Source organism: Parasteatoda tepidariorum, chromosome 2, assembly GCF_043381705.1.
Source record: "Parasteatoda tepidariorum isolate YZ-2023 chromosome 2, CAS_Ptep_4.0, whole genome shotgun sequence".
Lineage (NCBI taxonomy): Eukaryota > Metazoa > Arthropoda > Arachnida > Araneae > Theridiidae > Parasteatoda > Parasteatoda tepidariorum.
Window position 1 is genome coordinate 59,988,800 of NC_092205.1, and position 24,769 is coordinate 60,013,568.

The window sequence follows — 24,769 nt, forward strand, 5'->3', positions numbered from 1 at the left end:
TTGTTCAACAAGGAAAAACGTTTTTTCTAGAATAAACATCTACCTGAGAAAGAAACAAAAATTTTTTAGTTTTCTGACTTAATGTATTTAAAAAAATTTTTTTTTGAACTTCAAGAAGAAGATCACGGAAACCAGCACATGTGACCTATGACGTCAGTGCCAGCTGATCGCTTATAAGCAAAATGACGTGTTGAAGTTGAGCTAAGTTTCTCCAAATAAATTAGAATGCTAATTAACGTGAAGTTAATTAAATACAACGCTGTATCGCACATCGAATTTGTCGAAATATAATTCTATCTTATCTACTTCTTTTAGTTAACTTTTATTATTTGTTTATGTATTTTATTGTGACCCTGATATATATTTGTTTTGTGTACCTGGCAACTTTGATGCATAATTAGTTTGTTTATGTTCTACATGGCTTCGTGCCTGTCTTTGTGTTAAGTCTCTGTGTAAATATATAGTGAAAGAATTGGAATCTTTGAGAAATAATATTTGTGAAAAAAGTTCGAATGTGTCACATAAGAGAATCGATACTTGACGGGCTTGGCTNAGACATTATATTAAAGCTATATTTGTTTTGATTATCTACGGAAAGAAAAACAATATTTTATAGCCTAACAATAATAGTTGTTTGCAGTCTTGAATTTATCTTGAGAGTGTCTCTGTAATATTTAAACAGCATGTTTTGATGAGTAAAAACATACTCGTGTGTTGTAAACACGTTATTAGCTTCTTATTATATAAGTTGTTGTAGTGGAGGCTTTTATGCGCTACATCTAATTTAAAAAAACGTCTAATTGATTAATTTTCCCACCAAACTTAATCAATTTATGTTTAAATAAAGCATATTTTTTTCTATTCTAAGAGTCCTCTGTAGTCAGTCATAGTTGTTTATGAAATGAAAAAATAAATCACTTAAAATAATTGTAGCGATACAGATTGATGGTTTCTGAAGTTAAATAAAAAACTTATAGCAGGGGTCACCATACCTTTTTAACCATTAACCCAAATAATTTTATAATTCTCTTATAGACCTGCTATAAAATAATAAAAAAGAAAACTTAACATGTTTCTCAAATGATTTACTTTATTTTGATGATTTGGCCAGTTTATTTGGCCATTTCATGTCCTCATTGTTAAAAGTTTTCCTACAAAGAAGGTAAAACAGCTTTCTTTCGTTCATTGATGAAGATATTAGACGTAATTTTAAATATTCCGCTGAATGGTGTGGAAAATTTGTTTTTTCGTTACTTATAGGAGGATATTGCTTAAATGTGGTAAGTTCTGACTATCATGAGTTGGTCTTAAGCAACAACATTTATCTAAATAAAACTGAATATAAACAATCTTTATTTTAGCGGAATGAACTTCTGAAAACGTGTTCTGTTTATTTTATTAAGGTAAAGTCACCGAGAAGGACAACGAATAATAATAACTTAAAAAAAAAGAATTGTTTAGCTTTATTAATTGTGTCGGTATATAACTTTCAGTTTTGTGCGCAATTTCATTCAGTACTGATTTATTAATTATTTTCTTTGTTTCCCGTACGAAGATCAAGTATTCAGCTAGTTCAATATAAACTCTTATTTTCGTTTGAAACCGTCTACTTATCTATTAATATTTATGTTTATAAGCTCATTTCAAAATCTGCAGGCACATTGTCTTCTTTTAATGAGCGATTTTTTATTAGTAAAATTTAGTCAATACGAAAATATAGTATAGGTTGGTATCGTTTCTAGAAAATTGCTTATTCGAAATAAAGAGCAACAAGTAAGAATAGTGATAATTTCTTAACAATATTTGATACTTGATTTGATTTGATTTAGTTGAAATATTGAACCTTTTGAATTCGCACGGAGAGTTTAATACTAACAGTATTTTATTGTCAAAGGTATTATACTTTAAATATTGCTGGCTTTTCGTTTAGTTAGCAAACTTCAGACAGTTTCATTTTAGATCAATTATTTGAATAACAAATGAGTAAAAAGAACTTGTTTTCAATTTAGAAATACTAGAGAAGCGTGTGTGTTTAGTGTTTAATGTATCCTTAATGTGTTTTTTCTCGTCATTATGTTAGTTTATAATACATATTTTTAATTTATTGACAAACTACTATAAATTAAAACTGTTGTTAATTGTATTTATTTCCCGTTTTACGTAGATAAAGTTTAATATGAAAAAAAGAACAATAAATTGAGAGAATGAAAACACGAAAGCAAATAAAAGCGACTTATCTTTGAAAACAAAAAAGTTTTTAAAACTTATTTTTTCGGTAATAAACGTGATTGCTATTGTCACCAATCGTAACAAAAAACACAATTTCGCGTTAACTGCTGTCACCGATATTGATTTGATGTTTCCTCAAGTTTACAGAAGTAATTTTTTTCTATTTAACAATATCATGATAAAAAAGTAATGGAGATATTAATTTAAAACTTTCAATAAATTAAAAGAATTACTTAAATTAAAATTAAAGGAATTAATTAAAAGAATTACTCAATAAATTAAGCAATTACGCCAAAAATAATATTTAAAGCAAATATTACTTGAAATAGTTGCGCGTTTTGTAGTTAGTTTTAAAAGTTTTATCTATTTAAAACACTTTCAATCTTATACTATTATAAACGTATATTTTTCCAAGGAAATTATTTCTAGATCTTATTAATATAAACAGTAATATTTTGCATTTAAAACTAATTTAATGTAAGCGTCACATTTATTTAAGTTTAACGTATTGAATAAATCAGAACGAATTAATAAAAGCTATTATATTATAATTTGATTGATTTAAAAATTTAATGAGCTGTGAATAATTATTGTTGATAGTTTCAGTAAAATTTTTTATTAATAAAATGTTAAACTCTGACTTCTGAAAAGGTCTGAGTGATCATTAAAATTTTAAACTGCTCAAATAAAAAGGCTTGATTCAATGTTTTCAAAAGGGTGTATCATCCATGCGCTTTAGTTCAAAATATTATGTATTCTACTCATTTGCAACAGGTTCAATTTAAACTTTTATACAAAGTTCAAAAAAGTACAACGCACAAAGAAAAAAAAAACGCACATCGATTAACTTTTTATCTAATACTCGGATTTTCAAAACTCAATGGTTCTACGGAATAACTTTAAATATTCTGGCTAAATAGGGCAGATGATATATTTAGTTACAAAATCAGACACAAAAAATACTTCCGCGGAATGAACAGATCTTTTTTCAACACATTAGATTCTTAAACCTCAAAATAAGGGTGGGGGGGGATAGCCACAACCTGGAAAATATAGTCCCAAAAGTTTAGGCAGAAGAGCAGAAGAAAAATAATCTTTTTTTAAAAGATTTGATTTAGACTTCATAAAATTGCCATTCTTTGCTTTAATAGTTTTTAAGTTTGATTTTTAATCAACACTAAAACAAACTGTTTGTTAATGTTTTTAAGAAATTCAATATAATCTTACTTAGTATGAAGTAAACTTAGGAACAAGAAAGGATTCTCTAGCAGATGTAGCCCATCAATGGAAGAATACCTGAAAAAAACTTTAAAAAAATTGCAAAGACGTAAAAGACATACAAAATTTGTTAACTTTCAAGAATAATATATACTTACTTTTAAGTGCATGAAATATATCTATTTAGTTAAGGTTTTGAAAACACATAAATTTCATGTGATTCAGTTTATTCAAGTTTTGAAATGCAATTTCAAGCAGAAAAAAAAACAATATTTATATTCATTCAAAATTGATTATTAATTTATCATGGTGTTAATTAGAATTTATGTTTAAAATGAAATTAAAATGTTGCATTAGAAGCTGTCATGATGTTTTCTGATATCGTTTTAAATAAAAGATCTCATGTTATACATAATAGCACATAAAATATACCATCACTGAAACAGTTTTGGAGCTTCTCTTCCTCTCCTGATTTAGTGACGTAAGTACTAGGGTTCGAAAGACCAAGTTGGGAAAGATCTTCGCAAGATTCAGCAGTATCTGAGTAAAAAGCTGGAAAAGGAAGCAGTAATATGACTATAATTTTACGCAATGTACTTTGAAAATTCGGTTCAACATTTAACTATAATATCATGAAAATAATCTGAACCTTTAGTTTGGTATTAAATTGAACCATTTTACCGTTCAAATTGAAGCATCAAGAAATCATGATTAAAAAGGAAAAATTTCCGTGATTATATGATTCCGTTCGGTATTGTTGTAAATGTGAAGTGCATTGTTAAAAATTCCACAAAAAAGGGTTAAATAACAATTTATTTTAATGTTATTTTACCATATTTAAACAAAGCAGTAAAATAAACATATTAAAAGGGTATTCAAACTATTAACTGAGAGAAAAAGAGTTTATTAACTGCTTTCACTTAATATGGTTAAATAATCAGAATTTTATCCGTACCAGATGGGCCCACCTAAAGAAGCTACTTAATTCCTTGCAGATGGGTACATATGAGAGCCGAATCTGTCAATCTCATGGCTGACAGAATGGGGTTTCGAGTCTCAGTGTTGACATCACAATATTTCCCCCATTTTCTTCAACACACGATGAGTTTATAGTATCCTGCATTCTCTAATTTGTGACCCTGGACTGATAAAATACGGTACTTTCATTCACGCATATTTGGAAGCACCACACAAACACAAAAAGTCTAGTATTTTCCATCTTTTACGATAGCTGAAACAACCAGATTAACCAATTAAGACACATTCCACGGTTCATTCAATAAAGCACAACTCAACCACAACTTTAATGTCTAATACCAAACGAAAAGCCTAGCTTTAATGGCCTCTTTCTTATGGTTTTGAAGCCATGCTAGTTGTGAATGGTTAAAAAAATATGTAGTTGAGTGTTCATGTTTTTTTAGTCACACTAGTTGTAAACGGTTTCAAAATCGTAAAGGTAAAATATGTTCTTTACCTTAAACTTTACGTCTAATTGGATGGACAAACTGCTGCCCGTTATTTTGCCGTAATTTTAGAAAGAAATTCTAACAGTGTGTACCATATCAATACGCTTCAAAATTTTGAAGAGTTTCAGTAAGATTAATGGAATCAATATATGATTCTGCATACTGTTCTATTTTGGGCACTAGATAAATCCTCGGTGTGTGCTGAAAAACGGTTAATTTCGAATTAGTGTTGCAATGTTGTTAAGTCCAATTCTCAGAGCAAAATATGTTCAACGTTGAATTGTAATATTTGCAATTCGAACCATAATATAGAACATATTTACTCCAATCTTAGCAAAGTGATAAGTTGAATGATGTCTTGGTCATAGTATTTGAGAAAATAGAATATATTGTCTAAACTGGTACCGTGTAATGGTTTCAGCAAAATTGCACAATATTATGGTTTGACATGTTCCAATATTTTTAAATGTTCAAAAATTTTTTAAATCTTTAATTACCTCTAGTTTTATAGCAGTTTGAGTTAATTCTGTGTGGAATTTTCAAGTAATTTTTCTTAATTAAGGGAATTTTTTTCTTAATTTAAACGTAAAATATTGATTATAATTTGTGTGGCAAAAATGTCCCTTTTCTTCTTCGAAAAGAATCTTAACTTTCGATCACTGCTGGTCAACGGTCATTGCACGAAGTGGTCTGATATTTAACTTCTTGAGGGGGAGAAACACCCTTTTTCTTCTCGCCTTTGGTGTCTTGCCGCTTTTTAGAAGAGGGTGTCATTGAAAGTGTTGTATGACTTTGTTTTTCACAAAATCGCCAATTATTAATTTTGAATCGCCAATTATTAATTTTGAATCGCCAATTATTCACACAATCGTTAATTTTTTTTCTTATATAATTCTTCGGGAGCTTACTTATCCAAACTTAATCATCCGTTTCTTGAAGGTTAATTGGTTAAGGCTTGTCTGGATTTTTCCCAGTCAATGAATTTTCTGAGTATTATCACATGCACATTCTCTGACTAACTCGTATTGGTGTACCTCCTCCCATTTCTTCTCTGAGATGTGGACTTTGGCCAGTATCCAGGGAATTAATTGCCTTTTTTTACATCCTTTTTCTTTGGCTAAAATATTTGATAAAATCCTCAAATCCCTATAAATTTCAGTAATAAAATGTCCTTTACGTCTATTTTTTATACCTTTGAATTTTCTATAAAAATCACAGATCATTTCAACTTGAGTGTTCAATTTGTATTTATCTTCTTATCACCCTTTAAATTTATCTTTTATATTGTATTACGTTTCATTGCAATTTCCTACTCTTGTCACCCATTACATTTAGGCTTGTCTTTTCTTAAAATTGTGTGAAAAAAAGCGTGTTTTATTGGTAAAAATTGCGAGCGTGATGTAAATAATATTGAACTGAATTAAAGAACGTGTGAATATACCATTTTAAATTGTCTCCTTTTTCGGCTGGTAGATTTATTTCTCTTGTATGCGGTGAGTACATTTTGCAGTTTTGCGACACATATTTACTTTTAATTGAAAGCATTAGTGGTTAAGAAAAATTCTATGCTTGTATTGGGAGTACAAATTAGCTCTGTCCGTTTTCAAAGGATGCCTCTAGCTGGTATGAATGTTTCATAGTAACAGCTGGTTTCGGTGGTTTCAGAGAGGTTAGACATCTATCAATATTATTCAGTTTATATCACTTTGAGTTTCATACAAAGCCACTGTTTTTTACTTCGTTGAATATGTCAAATTTTGAGGAAACTAAGCAGCATTTGCGGGAGGTTTTATGATTCTGCTTTAATTGGACGAAAAGTGCAGCTGAAGAGCATCAAATGCTTGTAGAAGTTTATGGTGACAATGCTCCAACTGATAAATCGTGGGAATGATTTCGACGTTTCAAGAATGGTGAATGAAGATCGGTGAATGATCGGTATAGGCTACAATTTAATTGTTTGAGCAGTGCATTATCAGAAAAACGGCCAGAATACGAGCAAAGACATGACAAAGTTATTTTTCTGCATGATAACGGTCGGCCTCATGTCGCAAAAGTCGTAAAAAAGTATTTGGAATCGCTCAAGGGGGATATTTTACCACACCCGTCGTATTCGCCGGACATTGCTCCTTCTGATTACTGGTTGTTTCGACGGATGCAGCTCGATTTGGCAGGTCACCGGTTCACTTCTTTCGCAGAAATCGAGAATTGGTTCCTAACTTGGATCGCCTCAAAAGACGAGACATTTTTTCGAGATGGAATTTGAAAATTGCCTGAGAGGTGGGAAAAAGTATTAGCCAGCGATGGACAATACTTTGATTAATCTATTCATTCATTTTGTTCTGAAGTAAATTCATGTTTGACCACAAAAAAATGGATCAAACTAATTTGTACCCCCAATATTACAAGTCATTATCATTAATCTTTATTTTTCTGATGTCCATTTTATTCCATATTTGGTAATGCCAATATGTTCAATGTTTACGTCACATTGTGTGACCATTGGACCTATTGGGTTATTGCTATTCCTTGATGGTTTTATGCTACCACTTTACGCAAACGATCTCAAATTACTTTATTTAATAATAAGTGCTTCGTTTACTATCAAGCCTAACAAATTTTATTTATCGTCGAATTTTCATGTGAGATGTTTTCTTTTCAGTTTAAATTGATCCATCGTAGTTTGTAGAGTTGTCAAACAGTCTGATTTAAATATTTTTCTTCATAATCCGTTTCAATTTTCTTTTATCACGTTTTGCAATTTTCTTAGATATATGTTCCCTCTATGTGTATGTGGCTTATTCCTCAAGGTCTAGCTGCAAGCTAGACTACGTCCAGGAGGTCGTGAATTCTCAAAAAGTCATATACAATAAGAGATGTAATTATAAGGTCCTCCTTTTCAAAAGCCCCACGCAGTGGAGGAGATGATGCGGAGGTGCTATAAAATGCTGTAAATGCTCTCATTACACTTTAATTCGATAAAATAAGTAAGGGCGGGGATGGCCTGGTTGGTAGGGCACTGAGCCCATGTCCAAGAGGTGGTGGGTTTGATCCAGCCAACCGAAGACTCCTCATGTAGTAAATGATGACTGATTCACGTTAAATCTGTCTGGTCATAAAGTCCTCCATGTTCTCATTACAAATCATGCCTCTAGGGGTACTGATCCAGGAATTTTCTTGTCTTCTGGATTGGTTCAAAATAACGAGGCTACGGAGTTGAACATTAGTAGTCGTATATCCCAAATTGGATCGACTGTTCAACGACGGTTATAAAATAAGATAAAATGAAATAAAATAAGTTGTTTTGAAATGTCAGACACTTCTGTCACGCTATTTTGTCGTATAGACACCTGCCCTCTTTTAAACTCACAAATAGCTTTTACTGATAATATCATCGAACAAATTTACGAAGTTTATACAATCTTAAACTTGACTAGCTAAGTCGTTTGTTTTAACAAAAATTTTTTGAAAAATATTAGAGAATGTTTTCTGCAATTAAAATTTAAGAAATATAAAGAATAAGAGAAATGATTGTTGATTTCGGCCTGTGTGTTTAGTATAGTGTTCTATTTTGAACATAACTGAGATATTTATTAAGCAAAGGGTTTTGACCTCTTGCTGCAATGCTGTTAAAATCGAGATAAATTTAGAGAAAAATAAGCTTACAATTACAAAAAATAATTACTGCAAATTTGCTGAAATCTTATCAAATTGTAAAAATCAATCACGTTTCCTTTCATATTTGAACATAATTTAGTGTAATCAAATTTAAGAAGGATTAATCTGCGTATTTGTTTAGTCCATCTTTGCGCCGTATTATAGTTTTAGTAAATTATAACGATATTATGGCTCAATATGCCGCAACATATTTAACAGCGTATGCAAAGTCACAATGAGTAACAACATAAAAGATTTGTTACAATGATTATACAATGGATTGCTCGGAATTGATTAAGCGTTGATCCCAGTGTGACACTATTTCTAACTGTGTCTAATTATAAAATTATTCAAAATATCTCTTTTTTAGGCTTAAAGATTGATATTTTAACCCTTCATTTTAGAAAATAAAAATAAAGTAGTCAAACCTTGAAGTGCATTGTTTGCTAAAACCACGAACTAAATACAAACAAGAAATGTAACAGACAAGGAGCATTTAAAAATAAAATTAAAGTAAATATTTTAAAGTTGTCGTAACTCGAATTTGTTGCCGGATCTGTGTATTCATTTACATCATTATGACGCCTTTACCTTAAGACTTCCGTTATCTTAATTATTGGTACCCAGACTCTTATTTGTAATGACAAATAACCAGAGTATTACTTATTTTTAAATTTCAATCTATCTACTTGAGTATAAAATAAAGTAGTCAAACCTTGAAGTACATTGTTGCTAAAACCACGAACTAAGTACAAACAAGAAATGTCAAAGACAAGGAATATTTTAAAATATAATTAAAGTAAATATTTTAAAGTTGTCGTAACTCGAATTTGTTGCCGGATCTGTGCATTCATTTACATTATTATGACGCCTTTACCTTAAGAATTCCGTTATCATTAATTTACTTAAGACTTCCGTTATCTTAATTATTAGTACCCAGACTCTTAGTTGTAATAACAAATGACCAGAGTATTACTTATTTTTAAATTTCAATCTATCTACTTGAAAAACCAGAAAAAAGAAAAATAATTACTTAGGTTATAGATTGTAACGAAGTCCTTGTTGCCACAATGTTGATTCTGGCAAATTCCGTTACATTCCATCCTTTCGGCAATCGGCAAATTGTTAAGATTATCCTTCTGTAGACAGAAGCATTTATCTGGTATGGTACCTGCCAAGGGAAATCCAAGGCCACGACAGTGCTCTAAGCATTCTGTAACGCTAATTCCTTTCTTTTCCAGGATCTGATTACTTGGTGGGTGACCTTTAAAACAGTTCATAGAGCCCTCTGTAAAGAAATAGAAAAATTTTAGAGGAAAGTTGAAACAGTTCAATTTGGGATTTAGAAGTGTCAGTATATAATGTACCTAATGATATTAAAATGGATTTATAAACAGGATGATTCAAACAATAATTTCATGAAACAAGCTACAAATATCTATGAATTTTTCTACTCTTGGAAATTTTAATAACTTGCATTCAATTTAGTATTATCTATACATGCAATATTTGTACCATGCATGAAATCGCACTAATTACAAGATGTGCTAGCAAAGTTCGGAAGTGTATTAGCAACAACATTCTTTTAAAATAGGTTGTATTTAAGGCTTTTAAAATAGATCGGAGATACAGGCTGAAGATATTGTTGTTGTATCGGCGGATGGAAAAAAAGAGCTGCCGAAAAAAAAGCCCCTGAAAAGTACCGGAAAAAACATCTTGTTAAGTGTTAAGTTGTTGATCTGAATGAATTCAACATCTGATTCAATTTGGGCGATAGAGACAGAACTTAATGTATTAAAAAACTTTGACGAATGAAATTTTTTTTTGAAAATTAATTAATGTGTAAGGCTTTATTTGAAGTTTACTGAAAGACACTTTCCCCACTTCATATTATTTAAAAAAAAGGATTAGGATTCGTAAGCAGCTATGACATTACTTAAATTTCAATAATTAAATTTATTGTATTGTGATCTAATAATGTACATAAAACACTTTTACCAAATTAGCAGTTTTTTTAAAAAATGCATTAAAGTGAAATATTTTATTGTTTTTGCAAATATTTTTAACTAATTAAAATAGCCTATGGTGGGCTATTGTTGATTGTTACATTATTTATAGCAATTCTTTTATACATTATAAAACTGTACTTGCTATTAAAAATCTGTTAAGTATTAAAAGTTTCTTTCAGTGAACTTCAAATTTAACTTTGTGTCTTAATTTCTTTTAGAAATATCTGATTAAAATCAAATATGTATAATATTTAATTACATTGTATTTGGGATCAACGGCCTGAATTGAATTGGACGTTAAAAGTTTTAGTTTAAAGGGCTTTTTTTCTGGCACTTTTTTCAGGTGTTCTGGTGCTTTTTTCTGGTGCTTTTTCAGTGATTTTTTTTAATCTTGTGCTTTTATTTCCGTGATTCTGTTGGATCTGCGTAAAGCCTGAAGACACATATCTGTCTTGTAAGCTTTTGAACTATTCAGAAACACAATTTTACGCAATATTCGTTGTTTTATCCCCAATTTATGACCAAAGAGCAGCGATGGCTCAGGGGATAGAGCGTTCGCCTTCCAATGAGGCGAACCGGGTTCGAATCCCAGTTGATACGAATTCCGCATCCAGTTTGCACCGACCACAGTGCTGGCGTGAAATATCCTCAGTGGTAAACGGATCATGGGTTAGAGTTCCCTTGCCGTCAGGCTAACCGTGGAAGGTTCTGGTGGTCTTCCTCTCCACTTAGCGAAAATGCTGATTAACTCCATCAAAAAGTCCTCNGTTAAATCTGTAGAGTCATAAACTCCTCCATGTTTCCATAACAAATCATACTTCTGGGGGTATTGATCCAGGAGTTTTTTTGTCTTCTGGATCGGTTAAAAATTACAAGGCTGCGGAGTTGAACAATAGTAGTCGTAAACCCAAAAATTGGGTCGGCTGTTCCACGATGGTTATAAAATACAAATAAAATCTCTCACCAAACTTAATGGTGCGCATTTATTCTGAGAACTTTACTTAGCTTTCGCACACTGACTGAGTTAATAATTTTAACGCAAAGCACAGTTTCACTTAACTGTCGTAATTTAGGAGCCAGGGATCCCAAGTTGTAATTTTTCTTGCCGCGTCTACGTGAGCTCAAAAATCTTAATCTTCCAGGTTATTCATCTGTGGACCAGTCACCAAACTCTTTTAACGCATCTTGTTCAGAATTAGAGCTAAATTGGACTATGACTAACTTTATTCCATTCAACGTAGCATATTTTATTGTTGTACTCAGAGTTCAGTTTAAACATTTGATTTGTTCTAAAAATGATCAAGCAAGAGCTGTCAATTAAGCTTGTGGAAAGTCGAATTTCGACCAGTATAATCCTCTGAATGGCAAAATCAGTTTTCTTACAATAAATTACAAAAAAAACGCGTATAGATTAGAAATATTCTCCCGATATTTGACTATCTATGAAACTGCCGAATGGTTATGAGAATACTAGATAATCCTTAAAAAAGAAAAATGCATGCCAAACAGAGGATGACTGAACATTTTGCTAAATGCATACTGGCTTTACATAACTGTTAAGACTTTAAAATAAAAGTACTAAAACAGTATCAATAAGCAGTATAAAAATAGGCATAGTATTACGGTATAAAAATAATATAGGTAAAAATAAACAGTATCAAATGAATGACGAGTTTGTATTTAGTTTGTTGATTCTGTTAGCAGGAACTTAAAAATCTGTATATTTTTCATTACAAACATTTTCTTTTGGGTTTATAAATATAATTCTTTCAGTTTTAGTATTATAATAAATTGAGGAAGAATATAAGAGACCTGCATGCATTAATAATATAAACTCAATTTTTACCTTTATCCAAATCTTTTCTGCAAATAAAAAGAGCTCTATTTGAGCAAATTTCATCTCGCCATTTATAGCCGTTGCTGCCATCTAATAACGCGCATCGTTCATAAACAGAGTTCGGTTGCGTTGGCATCCAATTCCGAAAGTTTGACACACTCCCATCTAACCACCTGTAAGCTTTATTGTCTGTAGGATCATATTGGTACAATCCAATCAACCACCGCACTCTTTGCAAAGATGATCCCATACCTTGGATGGTCTGAAAAGCATTAAATAATCATTAAATAATCGAAGGTTTCTTCATTACGCATAAAAATATTATTGGACATTTTTAAGTAAGATAAATGAGCTTTATCCAGTGCGCGATACATCTTAATAGCTATTGAACTAATGATTGAATAGTCTTGTACTAAGTCACAATCTTAATGGTTCGAGTAGGTAAATAATATATACTAATTAATTTATTCAGACCATATTTTAAACTACGTACGAGGCACATCCAGAAAGTAAGTTTCTCTATTTTTTTTTAAAAAAATAACTCATACGTTCAGGAACATGTTTATTGGCAACAAGTACAGCAATGTTTCAGCTATTTTTCAACATAGCCACCACCAGAATTGAGACACTTGTCGTATCATGGCATCAACTTTTGCATCCCTCTGTCGTAGAACTCTGTCGCCTGTGAATGGAACCACGTGGTGAAACAGTAAAAGCCGACCGTTACTGTGAAACACTGCGGAAATTGCGACGTGCCATTCAAAACAAGAGGCGTGGAATGCTTACTGCAGGTATTGTGCTCCTCCATGACAATACTCGTCCACATACAGCTCGACGCACAGCAGCTGTTTTGACGCAATTTGGCTCGGAGTTGTTTGATGATGCACCTTACAGCCCTGATCTTGCTCCCAGCGATTTTCATGCTTTCTTGCACCTCAAGAAATTCCTGTCTTCTGGTGAGCGTTTCAGCAACGACGAAGAGCTGAAGACGTCTGTCACACGCTGGTTCCATTAACAGGCGACAGAGTTCTACGACAGAGGGATACAAAAGTTGATCCCACGGTACGACAAGTGTCTCAATTATGGTGGGGGCTATGTTGAAAAATAGTTGAAACATTGCTGCACTTGTTGCCAATAAATATGCTCCTGAAAGAATGAGTTCTTTTTTTTTAAAAAAAATAGGGAAATTTACTTTCTGGATGCGCCTCTTATAAAACATATTTCTTCTGATTTTGGATTACTCGATTTGGATTTTTGATTCTCATGGTCCTCACAATCTAGGCAGGAGAGCGGTTGAATGTTTAGTTCCTTTAACTTCGATTTCACATATTTTGTACATCACTATATCTCAGGAACAATGAAAGAGAATTAAAAAGAAATTATACACACCTATAAAACTTCTTTATAAAAATATAACTCTACACAAAAAATAATTTTTTAACAATTATTTACAACTTTTCTTTGTTTCAGTAATGGTCAAAATTTTTTCGATTGCTAAGGTAATTATTTTATTGAATTTTTAACTATGGAATTTTATATGACTAAACCTAGAAATTCAAAACGTCATATTTTGGATTTTATCAAAGTGCATTTTTTAAAATCATTTGTATACCTTAAATTTCCAAAATTTCTCGGTTTCGGGGTAATTAAGTTTTTTTTACAAAATATATTTTGCTTAAAATTATCTTTAGATAAACGAATTTTATAAATGTGTACTAAGTTTTCTGATTTGTTTTAATAGCTCCATGCAATATAATTTGCCTCCGTATTTCTTTCTATTTATTTTCGGCAATTTTGAATTCAACTCAGAAAAATAAACAAAGAAAAAATTTAGTCTTCAAAGAATAATTTTCGGGTGACTCCGAGCGTCTAAGTTGCATGGTGGGAAAAACCACGAAAACGACAAGTTTTTTCAACAACTACGGGATTTTTATCTTTGATCCAATTATCAGGCAATGTGACTTTTAAGTAGCGTAAATTTCAGTTGAAATTAAGTAATAATAATTAAACTATAGATGCGTACTTAAATGCACCGATCTGATTCTTATTTTTACCTCCTTTATAGCTTTACAGTAATTTATGCAATGAGCAGTAATTTCCTCTCCTCCATTTTTGCAATGCTTTTAACATATTTGTTTCCGTTGACACGTAAGTTATGACGGAAAGTAATAAATGATTTTTTTTATTCACAGTAACATATTTCGATATAATTTAAAATCGCAATACGTGTCAATACAATTATTAACTAATTTGTAATAACATAAATTGAATTTTAGAAAATATTTGATTAAATTGTGATTTTTTTTTGAAATATTTAATTATTTCTTGAACTTTTATTCTCGATATTTTTCTTTTGAAAACAAACGCCTTCGTTATTTTTGATGGGTTACGCGAGTTTAAATACTATTCAAAGCAATTTTATTTTTTGACCCAATGAGTTAATAACAATTGAGGTAAATATTATATGCATCCTATTCCGTGTTTTGTTTTATTGTCGACTTAAACAAAGACGAGAAAGCTTAAAAATTAAATATCTCTAGAGAAAATTTCTTCTTTTTTTTCTTACTACAAAAAATATAGCCATTGTTTAAAGCAAAGGTGAGAAAAATGCATTAAAAAGTAATTAAAAGGGCAATATTTTTCGAATAAATAGAAATTTTTTAAAATACAATACTTGATGTCAATTTCCTCATAAAAATGATGCTTTTCAGCACATTTTATTTCCTTTTGGTAGTGTATTTATTTCTCGTTGTTGAAGGGTATTTTTTTATGTCGAATTGACAATTAATAATTCTCTGTTAATTTTTATTTACTGATGCATTTTCTTATTTCATCGTAAACCATGTACATTTTTTTATAAACCTTACAATAATTTCGTTTTTTTTCTTCACTGTAATAGTTTTCACGCAGCAAAACAAAATTTAACCTAAAATTATACAACCAAAACTTGCTCTGATGATTTTTAATTATTAAAAAATCCAAAAACAAAACTCATTTATTTTCTCGAATAATTAAATTAAGATCTACTCAAATAATCCACTTTGACTAACCCTAAATCAAAATTAAATAGCACATTGCATCAATACGTAAATTGCATACAAGAAAAGAATGAAAGCATAGGAGAAAGGCGTGTCCCCAATCAAAAATTAAAGTAAGCATACATTTAGTTCAAAAAAAATGGCATCACTTCAATATTCTGCGTTCAAAAAACATGTTAAGCAAATTATTTGTTTTGAACAAGCGCAAAATTTAAAAGACATGTTTTGATTCATAATTTTGCATAAAGCATCTTTGAACTCATTGCATCCAAACCCAAATAAATATTATTGCCAAATGGTTTTGATTTAAAGGATCTGGATTTAGTGTAGTCTGGCGGTGATTTAAAGGATTGGGATTTAGTGCAGAAGGCGGATATACTGCCCTAAACTCAATATGTAATTTTAGGTATTTACCTACTCAACGAAACGAAACTCAGTGTTATAAACTCAATTTGACGTTAAAACAAGGAGTAGCAGCTGATAGAAAATTGACAGTTCCTTAGGATGACTCAGATCATTTAATTCGTATTTACCGGAAAAAGGTTACTTTTTGATAGTATAGTTTTGAAGAATATACCTGATCAACTTGCATAATTATGTTTATGGATTTCTATTTTTCATTCCTCATAATACAAAGCTTATGTATTTAGAAGTTATTATTTATTTAGTCTTGTCATTAAATTTATACATACTTAACAAGAGTTTTGTACTTTAAAGGTAAATTCTATTGCGTTATGGTAGGCATTATTTTATCAATTTTCGTTCCAACTATTTGTTTTATTTTCAAATGCCATCAATTGAGTTTATGTACTCCCTTTAAGTACCTGTTGAAAAAAAGAGTTTGCTCAAATAAACCTACATCTAATGCGCACTTGGACAGTATGTACATATGAGTCAGACTGAAGTACAGTATCGCATATTTATTATAGCTTTTATTTATGTCTGCTTAAACTATTGAACAAATATATATATATGCGAAGAGGAAGTAGGATTGAAGTAGGCAATAAAAATTGACAAATTATGATTAAGTCCGGCTTCCTTATACTAGAAAAGAACTTTTAAATCTAAAATTAAAACTTTTGGTCAGGTTTAGTAAAGCTTCGCATTATTTTTATTTTCATGGTTCTTTAATTATGAATTATCAATCGTTTTTTGATAAATCTAATAATGTAAAACTGGGAAAAGAGCAACAAATAACGGGAAAAAATGAAATAGAAATTGTGCACAAAGTGACAAATCATCGAGATAATTTGCCACACCAAAAGAAACGAAACTATTTTTTCGTTACTACGATAGTAGTTCATCAAAATAATTTAGAGCCTATCGACATTAATAAATATTTTCAAGAATCGCAAATTTGTTCGTATAATATGTTTACTCAAAGCAACTAGTATAGTTAGAACGAAATAATTAAAATTTTCTACTGAGCGCAAAGTTAGAAAGATAATTTTCAGCATATTTAAAAGTAATTTCTGTATTGCTTTGTTCGTCAAAAATGATTAGAATACATATACTACTTATATCGCAAATACTTATCTTATAAAGCAAGACCACATTTAATAAATCTAATAACAAAAAATCACTAAAAAGTGCTACAAATAACGAAAAATAAACGAAATTGTACTGGACTGAACTGAGTCGTACCGTTATACTCCACGAGCAAAAATTATCGAAAAGGAAAAGAATAGTGCTTGTTATTGGACTAAATCATTATTGTTTGTTTGTTAGTGTGTGAATTTTAAGCAAATTTATAATAAGCTGGACGAAAAAATAATTTTTAAAACTGTTGTGATCAATAAAAAAATGATAGCTTAAAAACAAGATAACGTTAGAGAGACGACGTAGAAAAACAAACTTATTCACACAGGTTGGAATTAATTAACATCAACACTCCAATATGGTTCGTCCTTGCTTTTAGCTAGCAAAGTCTAATTCAGAGTTTGTTCTCTAAAAAATGACAGAACTAATTTCGTTAAAATCGAGGTACCCTGTTTCACCCCACTACTTGATTTCCTCACGATCTCTTCTAATTTTACTAGAACTATCATAAACTAACTGCTCCAGGGTATTTTAGGCCTATTCTGGAGAAATGTCTTGAAGTAAACGAAGATCTAAAGTTACAGAGGTGTTTCAAAAGATAATAAGTGATATTTTTTTTGAATTTCACCTTTATTAGAAACCCTTGTTCTTGACTGCTTCTGATGCTTGCTAAAAAGCCACCTTGTTTGAAACATATTGATTGTGCGTCTTCAAACTTCTGGTTATTATTGTCAGCAAAGAGAAAGCATACACTCCGAAAAGTTCGCCATGGACTAGGGCACCTCTTTGGCTTTTGGCCTTCTGCAAAAGAAAAAGAAAGAAAAAATGTCATTGAATAAAATTGTTTTAATTTCTACACTTTTAAAATTTTCATTCTAAAATTATGGTAAAATAACTGGCAGCTGTCTGTCCACCCGATTAACCGTATAGTTTACGGTAAAGAACATTTTTTTCCTTTATGGTTTTGAAACCATTTACAGAAAGTATGGTCATAAAATCATGAATACAAAACTACACGGGTTTTTTAAGCATTTACTACTAGCATTATTCAAAAACTAAAGGAAAAAGAAATTATCTAACTAGACATTGGGGCTCGTCTTTTTGTAAGGTAATGGGCATTGGAGAGTGCCGGACACTGGAAATTCTTCATGTGTTGAAGGGAATGGAGGAAATATTTTAGCGTCAACACTAGGACTCGAACTCCAGTTTTGCCGGTTATGAGATTGACAGATAAGTCCTCTCGACTATGATATGTAGGCAGTACAAACGAACTAAGTAGCTTCATTAGGTGGTTATAGTTGGTGCGATAAAATTCTGGTTATCTAACTGTATTAGGTGAAAGCAATTAATGAACAGTTTTTCTCAAATTTTACAGTTTGATTACCATTTTATTTATGGTTATTTGACTGTTTTGATTAGATAAAGTAAAATAATCATTCAATAAATTTCTATTTAACCATTTTTTCCGAGAAATTTCTAACAGTGTACCAGCATGAATTTAGAATATTATAGGACACGCAATGAGTGCATCAGTTGAGTTATTATATTTTTGCAGTAATTTTGCTTGAATAATTGAAATTCATTTAGGTATGAAGGGACTTATATACAATTCTTATTCTACTTATATACAATACTATACAATTTACAATTCTTATTTTATTTACTTTCAATCCTCCGAACTGTAAAACAAAATTATATTGAATAAACTTTATTTCGTACATTATGGACACGAATGAAAACTTTTTTAAATTTTATGTTGTACTAAAACTGTTATAAAATTCCGGTGTACTGTGAAAAATCCTGATCAAATTATGGTATAAAAAACCGGCACACACGGTGCTGGTGTTACATGTTGTGGTACAAAAAAATCCAATATACTGTAATTTTTACAGCAATAATTATCATAAAATCACTGAACCGCTCGATTTTAATAAATATTATTGAAAAACTTACGGTATAATATTTACCGTAAAAATAGATTTCATGGTAAAAAGGATTTTACAGACGATGCACCCTAAGTGACAGTACTTCATACCGTAATTTGATCCGGAATTTTTCACAGTGTACTAGCATGCTGGTTGTGTTATAAGACTATAGATATTCTATAAAAATGTAAGTTAAATCTTAAAAATTAATTCTAAAAGTCATATTTTTCCCCCTTCAATCATCTTCATAAAATGGCACCAAGTTCTATAACTCTCAAGTAACACATTTTGTTTTGCACAGTTTTGGACAACCAAACAATGAGTTAGAATGTTATCTTTCTCAAAGTATTTCATCCAAATTTTTTCATTTAAAAAACCTTATGTTGGCTAGCAGTGTACTATTAAAGTAGGGAATCAGAACCCTTTGAAATAAACAGTGATCCTAAATGGAATCAGTTAAATAAACGTAATATTTCGAAAAGCATCAACTTCTATTGGTGACGGATGTCACACCAACTGAGTAAAATTATACACTGTCAAGTGTGATGAAAAATTCGCAGCAAATTTCTACTTGCGTTCACATTTTTTCTAATGCTACAGACACAGCTCATATCACAAAATTTAAACTCATATGTTTATAGCGGCCCAAAATTTTATTTGTTATCAATAAGTTTTGAGAGAACTGGGTTTTATGTAATATGACTCATAAAGATGCTATTGATATCTTTAATAGAAGCTTTTATTAAATTAAATATAATATTTTTTTGCAAAAAAACATTACAAAAAATGAAAATAATATAACTTACCTATCAATACAAAGGCACATAGCACAGTTAATATCAAGAGATATTTTTTAGTCTTTATTCCACTAGCTACTCTAACCTGAAAATAAGAATCAAACACACAATTTTTGTTAAATTTACAAAAAAAGTTTCATAATTTTTTTATTGTATGCAATTACATAGAGTGCTGTATTAACGGTGTGTGATAATCTACGGTATAATATTTTACTTTATTTTACATTATAATTAGATATGAAGCATAAAACAATTATTTCTAAATTCAGCATCATCGGTAATCCATGACCATTTCTGACTTGCACTCTCATTTTTATTCTTTAGTTAAAACAAAGATTATCCAACATCCCCCATAATTCATATACTTTCTGACTTACACTCTTAGTTATTATTTTTTTTTGGGGTTGAGAAAAAATAATTGTCAAAACTACTAAAATATGGTAAAATTTTCTGTCTTTCGGGCAAAAAAGCTGGGTAATTCTTATCGAAGTTCTTTGAGATTGCTCTAAGATTAAAAATAAAATATGATTTTAAAATAAGTAATAAAGTTTGAAAAATGTGGTACATTTTGGCGATAAATCGTGATATATTTAAGTACGGTAGATAAATAATTTATTTGATTAAATTTACTTCTTAGTTTTGTATTTTTAACTAAATGTGTGGCAATAGGAACTATAATTTTGAAAACCAGAATTTCCAGTAAGCCAATACCATGTAAACTGAAAAATTATCGAGTGAATGGTTTAAATACTGAATATTTCAGTTTAATTAATTAGAATTATTGTTTCATTTTACCAGAAATGTCATTACTATACAGTATAGTAACTTTACAGGAATTAATTCTTCCGTCTGACTTGAACAATCAGATAAGAATACTTATTTATTGCGCGAATTTAGTATACCATGCGTTATATTTCGTTATAATTACACTGTAAAAAATTTTGCATCAAATAACGATAAAAAGTATTGGCACTCAGCGTGACAGTACATTTGACCGTAAAATTATACGCAACAAAAAACCTGATATACCTTAATTTTTATAGAAATATTTGCTGAAAAAAATCACTGTAATTGAATAAATATACTATTTGAGTGCGGCAAATAGTAATTAAATGCGGTACTTTACAATAAAATGAATTTTACCTTTTAGTATTTTACAATAAAATGGATTTTACTTTACTTAATAATGCACCCAGTGAGCCAATATTTTTTGCTGTAATTTGATCTGTAATTTTTTAGAATGTACATAGCACAAAATAATTATTATTTTCCATTACATGAAACTTCGATTATCCGACATATTTGTCAATCCATTACTTTTTCTGATTTGAAATCTAATTTTTAATTTATTGTAGTATTTATTTTAACAAAAGTTTTTTCTTAAAGTAATAAACATTCAATGCTTTATTAACCACGAGCAATCACCTACTGTACAGCATAGTATAACTTGCGTTATTTTACGTTAAATTTTATAGAACAAAAGAATTTCTTAAGTTGTACGGCTTGGTAACAATTATTCTATTGTCTGACAAAATTATAATTCCTATTCTGTTTACTAGTCAAATTTTGCACTTATTAATAAATGTTAAAAAAAGAACGATCAACTCGTTTTATTTTACACAAATCGTCAACCAGACCAGAATAGTTCGAACGATACAAATTAGGATTAATTAGGATTTTCGAAGCTAATTTTTAAAATAAATATTACACGGAGAAAAAGATTCCGTCGAAATTATCGTGTTGTATGATAAAGACATTTTTGGTAAAATAAGGACACAATTCTAGTAGTAAAAACTAAAGTATACCGTATTTAAACTACTTATTTGGTAATTTTTCCGTTTATATGGTAACGGTTTACCAGAAATTTTGGTTTTCAAAATTATAGTTCTTATTACCACACATGTAGTAAAGATTGTGAAAAAGGATTAAACTAATGCTGATTAAAGGCTGACATAAAAATCAACCGAATGAATGGTTTTTATGGCATGCTGCAATGTTTCATGATAAAATTACCAAAATTTACCTCATTTACTAAGTTTTAATCACATATTATAAAACCATATTTTATTGTAAGTTTTCAAAAATCACTATCAGAGCGCTTCTTTAAATGTAACCGAGCTTTTTTTGGTGTTCCGTACAGCCAGAAACACGATAAGTTTTGACATATTATGACAGTTTTAACCAAATTTTTTTTCTCAGTGTACTGTTTAACAAAAACATTTTTACTATTCTGTTTGGAAATTCAAAATCTTACATAAGTAATTGTAAGAAATGAACTAATCAATTTATTCCAACTAACACGAAATATTAGTTCATGTTCAAACTTTATATTTTTTAATGGGTTCCTTTTCATTATTTGTCGATTAACTATCATACTATATTTTAACTAAAATGTTACTGCTATTTTATTTTAAGGTTAAAACTCACTGAATAGTTATGAAAATCAAATATCATCGATTCCCGCTTACATAAATATTAAGAATCATTATCATCGATCATAATTATATGCTTATTTACTGATATCATATCTTCTCGAACATCTAAAAAAAAAAATCGATCTTTGACAAATTGTCACTTACCATCAGGACATCCAAAAGACCCTCATCAAATGCTATTTGTAACTAAAATTTTAAAATATTTTCCATTAAATTCTGTTTAATCTCAATTAAGAGGAAATCGGAGCAAATTTTTGCTGTGGTTGAATCAGCCACGATCTTGTTTGAGAAATGGTTAGGTGCAATTTCCTTATATACTACGATTAGATAGTTTTCATTTGCCGCTTAGGTTATTTTTGCGCACATTTTACATTAATATCGTCAAATGACTAAACATTAGACAATGGTTACGGTCACGGTATGATTCGGAAAAATTAATTGCAGGATTAATGGCACAACATAGCTTCGTTTCCATGCGAACGCAGTTCTGATGGACGTATGCAGGCGCGAATTTTGATGGAACTTGTCAATGCGTAGCTTACTCACGAGCTGCTGAAGCCATCAAGCGAAGAAAATGGATTCTGGAGTTTTTTGGAAAATTAATAAATTGAAAATTGTTCCGTTTCTTGTACATTGTAAAGAATAGTAATTTGAAGCTTCACTAGATACCTGGAAACATTTCGACAATGTGTGATTGGAATTTATTATTTTCAAGTTTGAAAGATCTATTATTAGATAGTTTTTTATTCAATGTTTAAATATTTATTTTTCAATTACGATAATGGCGTAAAGTAATCTACTTATAAAAATCCACAAAATAAATTTATTAGATTTAGATATTTGTTTGGGATATTTTGTAAACGCGTTTAAACATGGCGCTTCATTATCACTGCCTTTAACAATCATTATTAGAATTCATGTCAAAAAGTATTCACTTAAAGAGTCGCCAATCGATGTAGAAAAGAGGAAAAAAAAATTCTATTGAAATCTGCCAAATCACAGTTGAGAAATGCGAGGTTGAAAACGTCAAAACCTGTTTGAATGCCAGAGAAAACAAAGATGAGCTAAGGCGATCATTAAAAAGACCTCTAACTTTCCTCACTCTTGCAACTAGTCTTGACATTTTCATCAAGATTTAATAAAGTAAATGAAATAAATGAAAATAAATTCCGTGAAAAGAACTTTCCTTTTAAAATGCTAAGAGAAAAGTAGTTCATCTAGAAAGGTGGACTGATTGGTAAGACAGGGTTCCCAGTAGAACACCGAGTTCAAGTATCACCATTTGCGGTCAGTAAGCAGGTGGGTGACCACTTTGATCAGTCTGCGTAGGGCTACCAAAGAGGAAGAGATATTCCCTTTGCGAAGGATCAAAATTGTGATTGCATGCCTGCAGATCATCCTCAGGGATGTCTTCCAGATCATCGCCAATAACCAATTGTGCAGCTATAGTGCAATGTAAATAAAACAAGTACTTCTAAGAAAAAATAATTAATGATACCTGCATTAATTAAAATAAATAAATAACGTTGAATTTTATTAACTTGTAGGAAAAGTACAAGCAAAAGCATCAAGAAAGTACATTCGTTACTTGACAAAAAGGTAAAAATATCCTCACGTAAGCCAGTTATTACGTATATGTATCAGTTTATCATATAAACAGTAATGCGTTTAAAAAATAATTTGTCTTTCTCCTAATCATCACGTTTAACGCCGATTTTCAAGTGAGAATGATTTTCTTATCAAAATAATTGATAAGTAGATCCAACTTCAGTCTAATCAAAACAGATGCTTGATAAATCTAAAGTGACAGAGCCACGTGGACTTCTGAGTTTATTTTTTGTACATTCGTTTTTTAGTCTCAGTTCCTTATGTAGTACAAATTAAAAACAGCTGTCTTTTTGAAGCATATAAAGAGGATATGTTACCAGCGAAAGTTAAATTTGTTTTTACTTTGATCACATTTGCTGTTTCAATTTGCCACGCAAAAACGTATGTTGCATTTAATAATTTTAAAGTGCTTGATTATGTATTAATAAAGAGCTGTCTATGTGCATAATAATTAATTAATATCAGACAAAAAATAACATAGTTTATTTGATATTTGTTATTTGATAAGTTAAAAACAAACTTGCTACAGTTATTGTTTAGTTTTTGATTTGAAAATGGGATAGAAATAAATGATTTTTTAAAACTTTAATGGTTAAAAATTATTGAAAACATTCTTAGCCTATTATTTTAATATACAATATTACATGTTTTTACTGCAATCATCGATCTCCACCATATCTATATGTATTGTTGTTGTTGTTCATTTACGTCACACTAGAGCTGTACAATGGGCTATTGGCAACTGTCTGAGAAAAAACATCCCTGAGGATGATTCGAAGACATGCCATCGCAATTTTGATCCTCTGTAGAGGGGATGGCACCCAACGACCTGCACGCGAAATCGAGCACTTTACGGTGGAACAGTTAAACGAGGACCAATACAGCCCACCCTCGGTCTCTACGCAGAGCGATCCAAGTGGTCATCCACCCACACACTGACCGTAGCCAGTGATGCTTGACTTCGGTGATCTGCTGGGAACCGTGTCTTAACGATCACTTAGACATTTAAAATGT

General features: G+C 30.5%; 2 protein-coding genes across 3 annotated transcripts in view; one reads left to right on the plus strand and one right to left on the minus strand.

Annotated features, from left to right (window-relative positions):
* The first annotated feature begins 1,154 nt into the window (after nt 1-1,154).
* The window catches only part of LOC107457444 (uncharacterized), a 33,411-nt gene continuing 9,796 nt past the window's right edge, over nt 1,155-24,769 (plus strand). The window contains exon 1 of one of the 2 annotated variants that reach the window (XM_071177645.1): nt 1,155-1,280. In XM_071177645.1, the coding sequence (XP_071033746.1) occupies nt 1,276-1,280 (5 nt within the window). In that variant the 5' untranslated portion in view covers nt 1,155-1,275. Of the gene's footprint in view, nt 1,281-23,931; nt 24,137-24,769 lie in introns of those variants that run through there. The other variant, XM_043046693.2, reaches the window with a different exon arrangement.
* Nucleotides 1,533-22,507, minus strand: LOC107457445 (uncharacterized). Its single transcript, XM_043046691.2, has 6 exons — nt 22,292-22,507; nt 19,722-19,797; nt 17,619-17,791; nt 12,423-12,675; nt 9,601-9,855; nt 1,533-3,999 (listed from the first exon to the last, which is right to left on the minus strand). Exons 1-6 carry the CDS (start codon nt 22,292-22,294, stop codon nt 3,848-3,850), a joined length of 912 nt encoding a protein of 303 aa, XP_042902625.1. The 5' UTR covers nt 22,295-22,507; the 3' UTR covers nt 1,533-3,847.

Bases quoted from the DNA above. Each gene is read 5' to 3' on its own strand.
- LOC107457445 (XM_043046691.2), bottom strand. The intron at 17,792-19,721 runs GTAAGTTATATT...TTTCTTTTGCAG, and splicing joins ATGTGCCTTTGTATTGATAG to AAGGCCAAAAGCCAAAGAGG. The intron at 4,000-9,600 runs GTAATTATTTTT...TTCCTTTTCCAG, and splicing joins CGTTACAATCTATAACCTAA to CTTTTTACTCAGATACTGCT.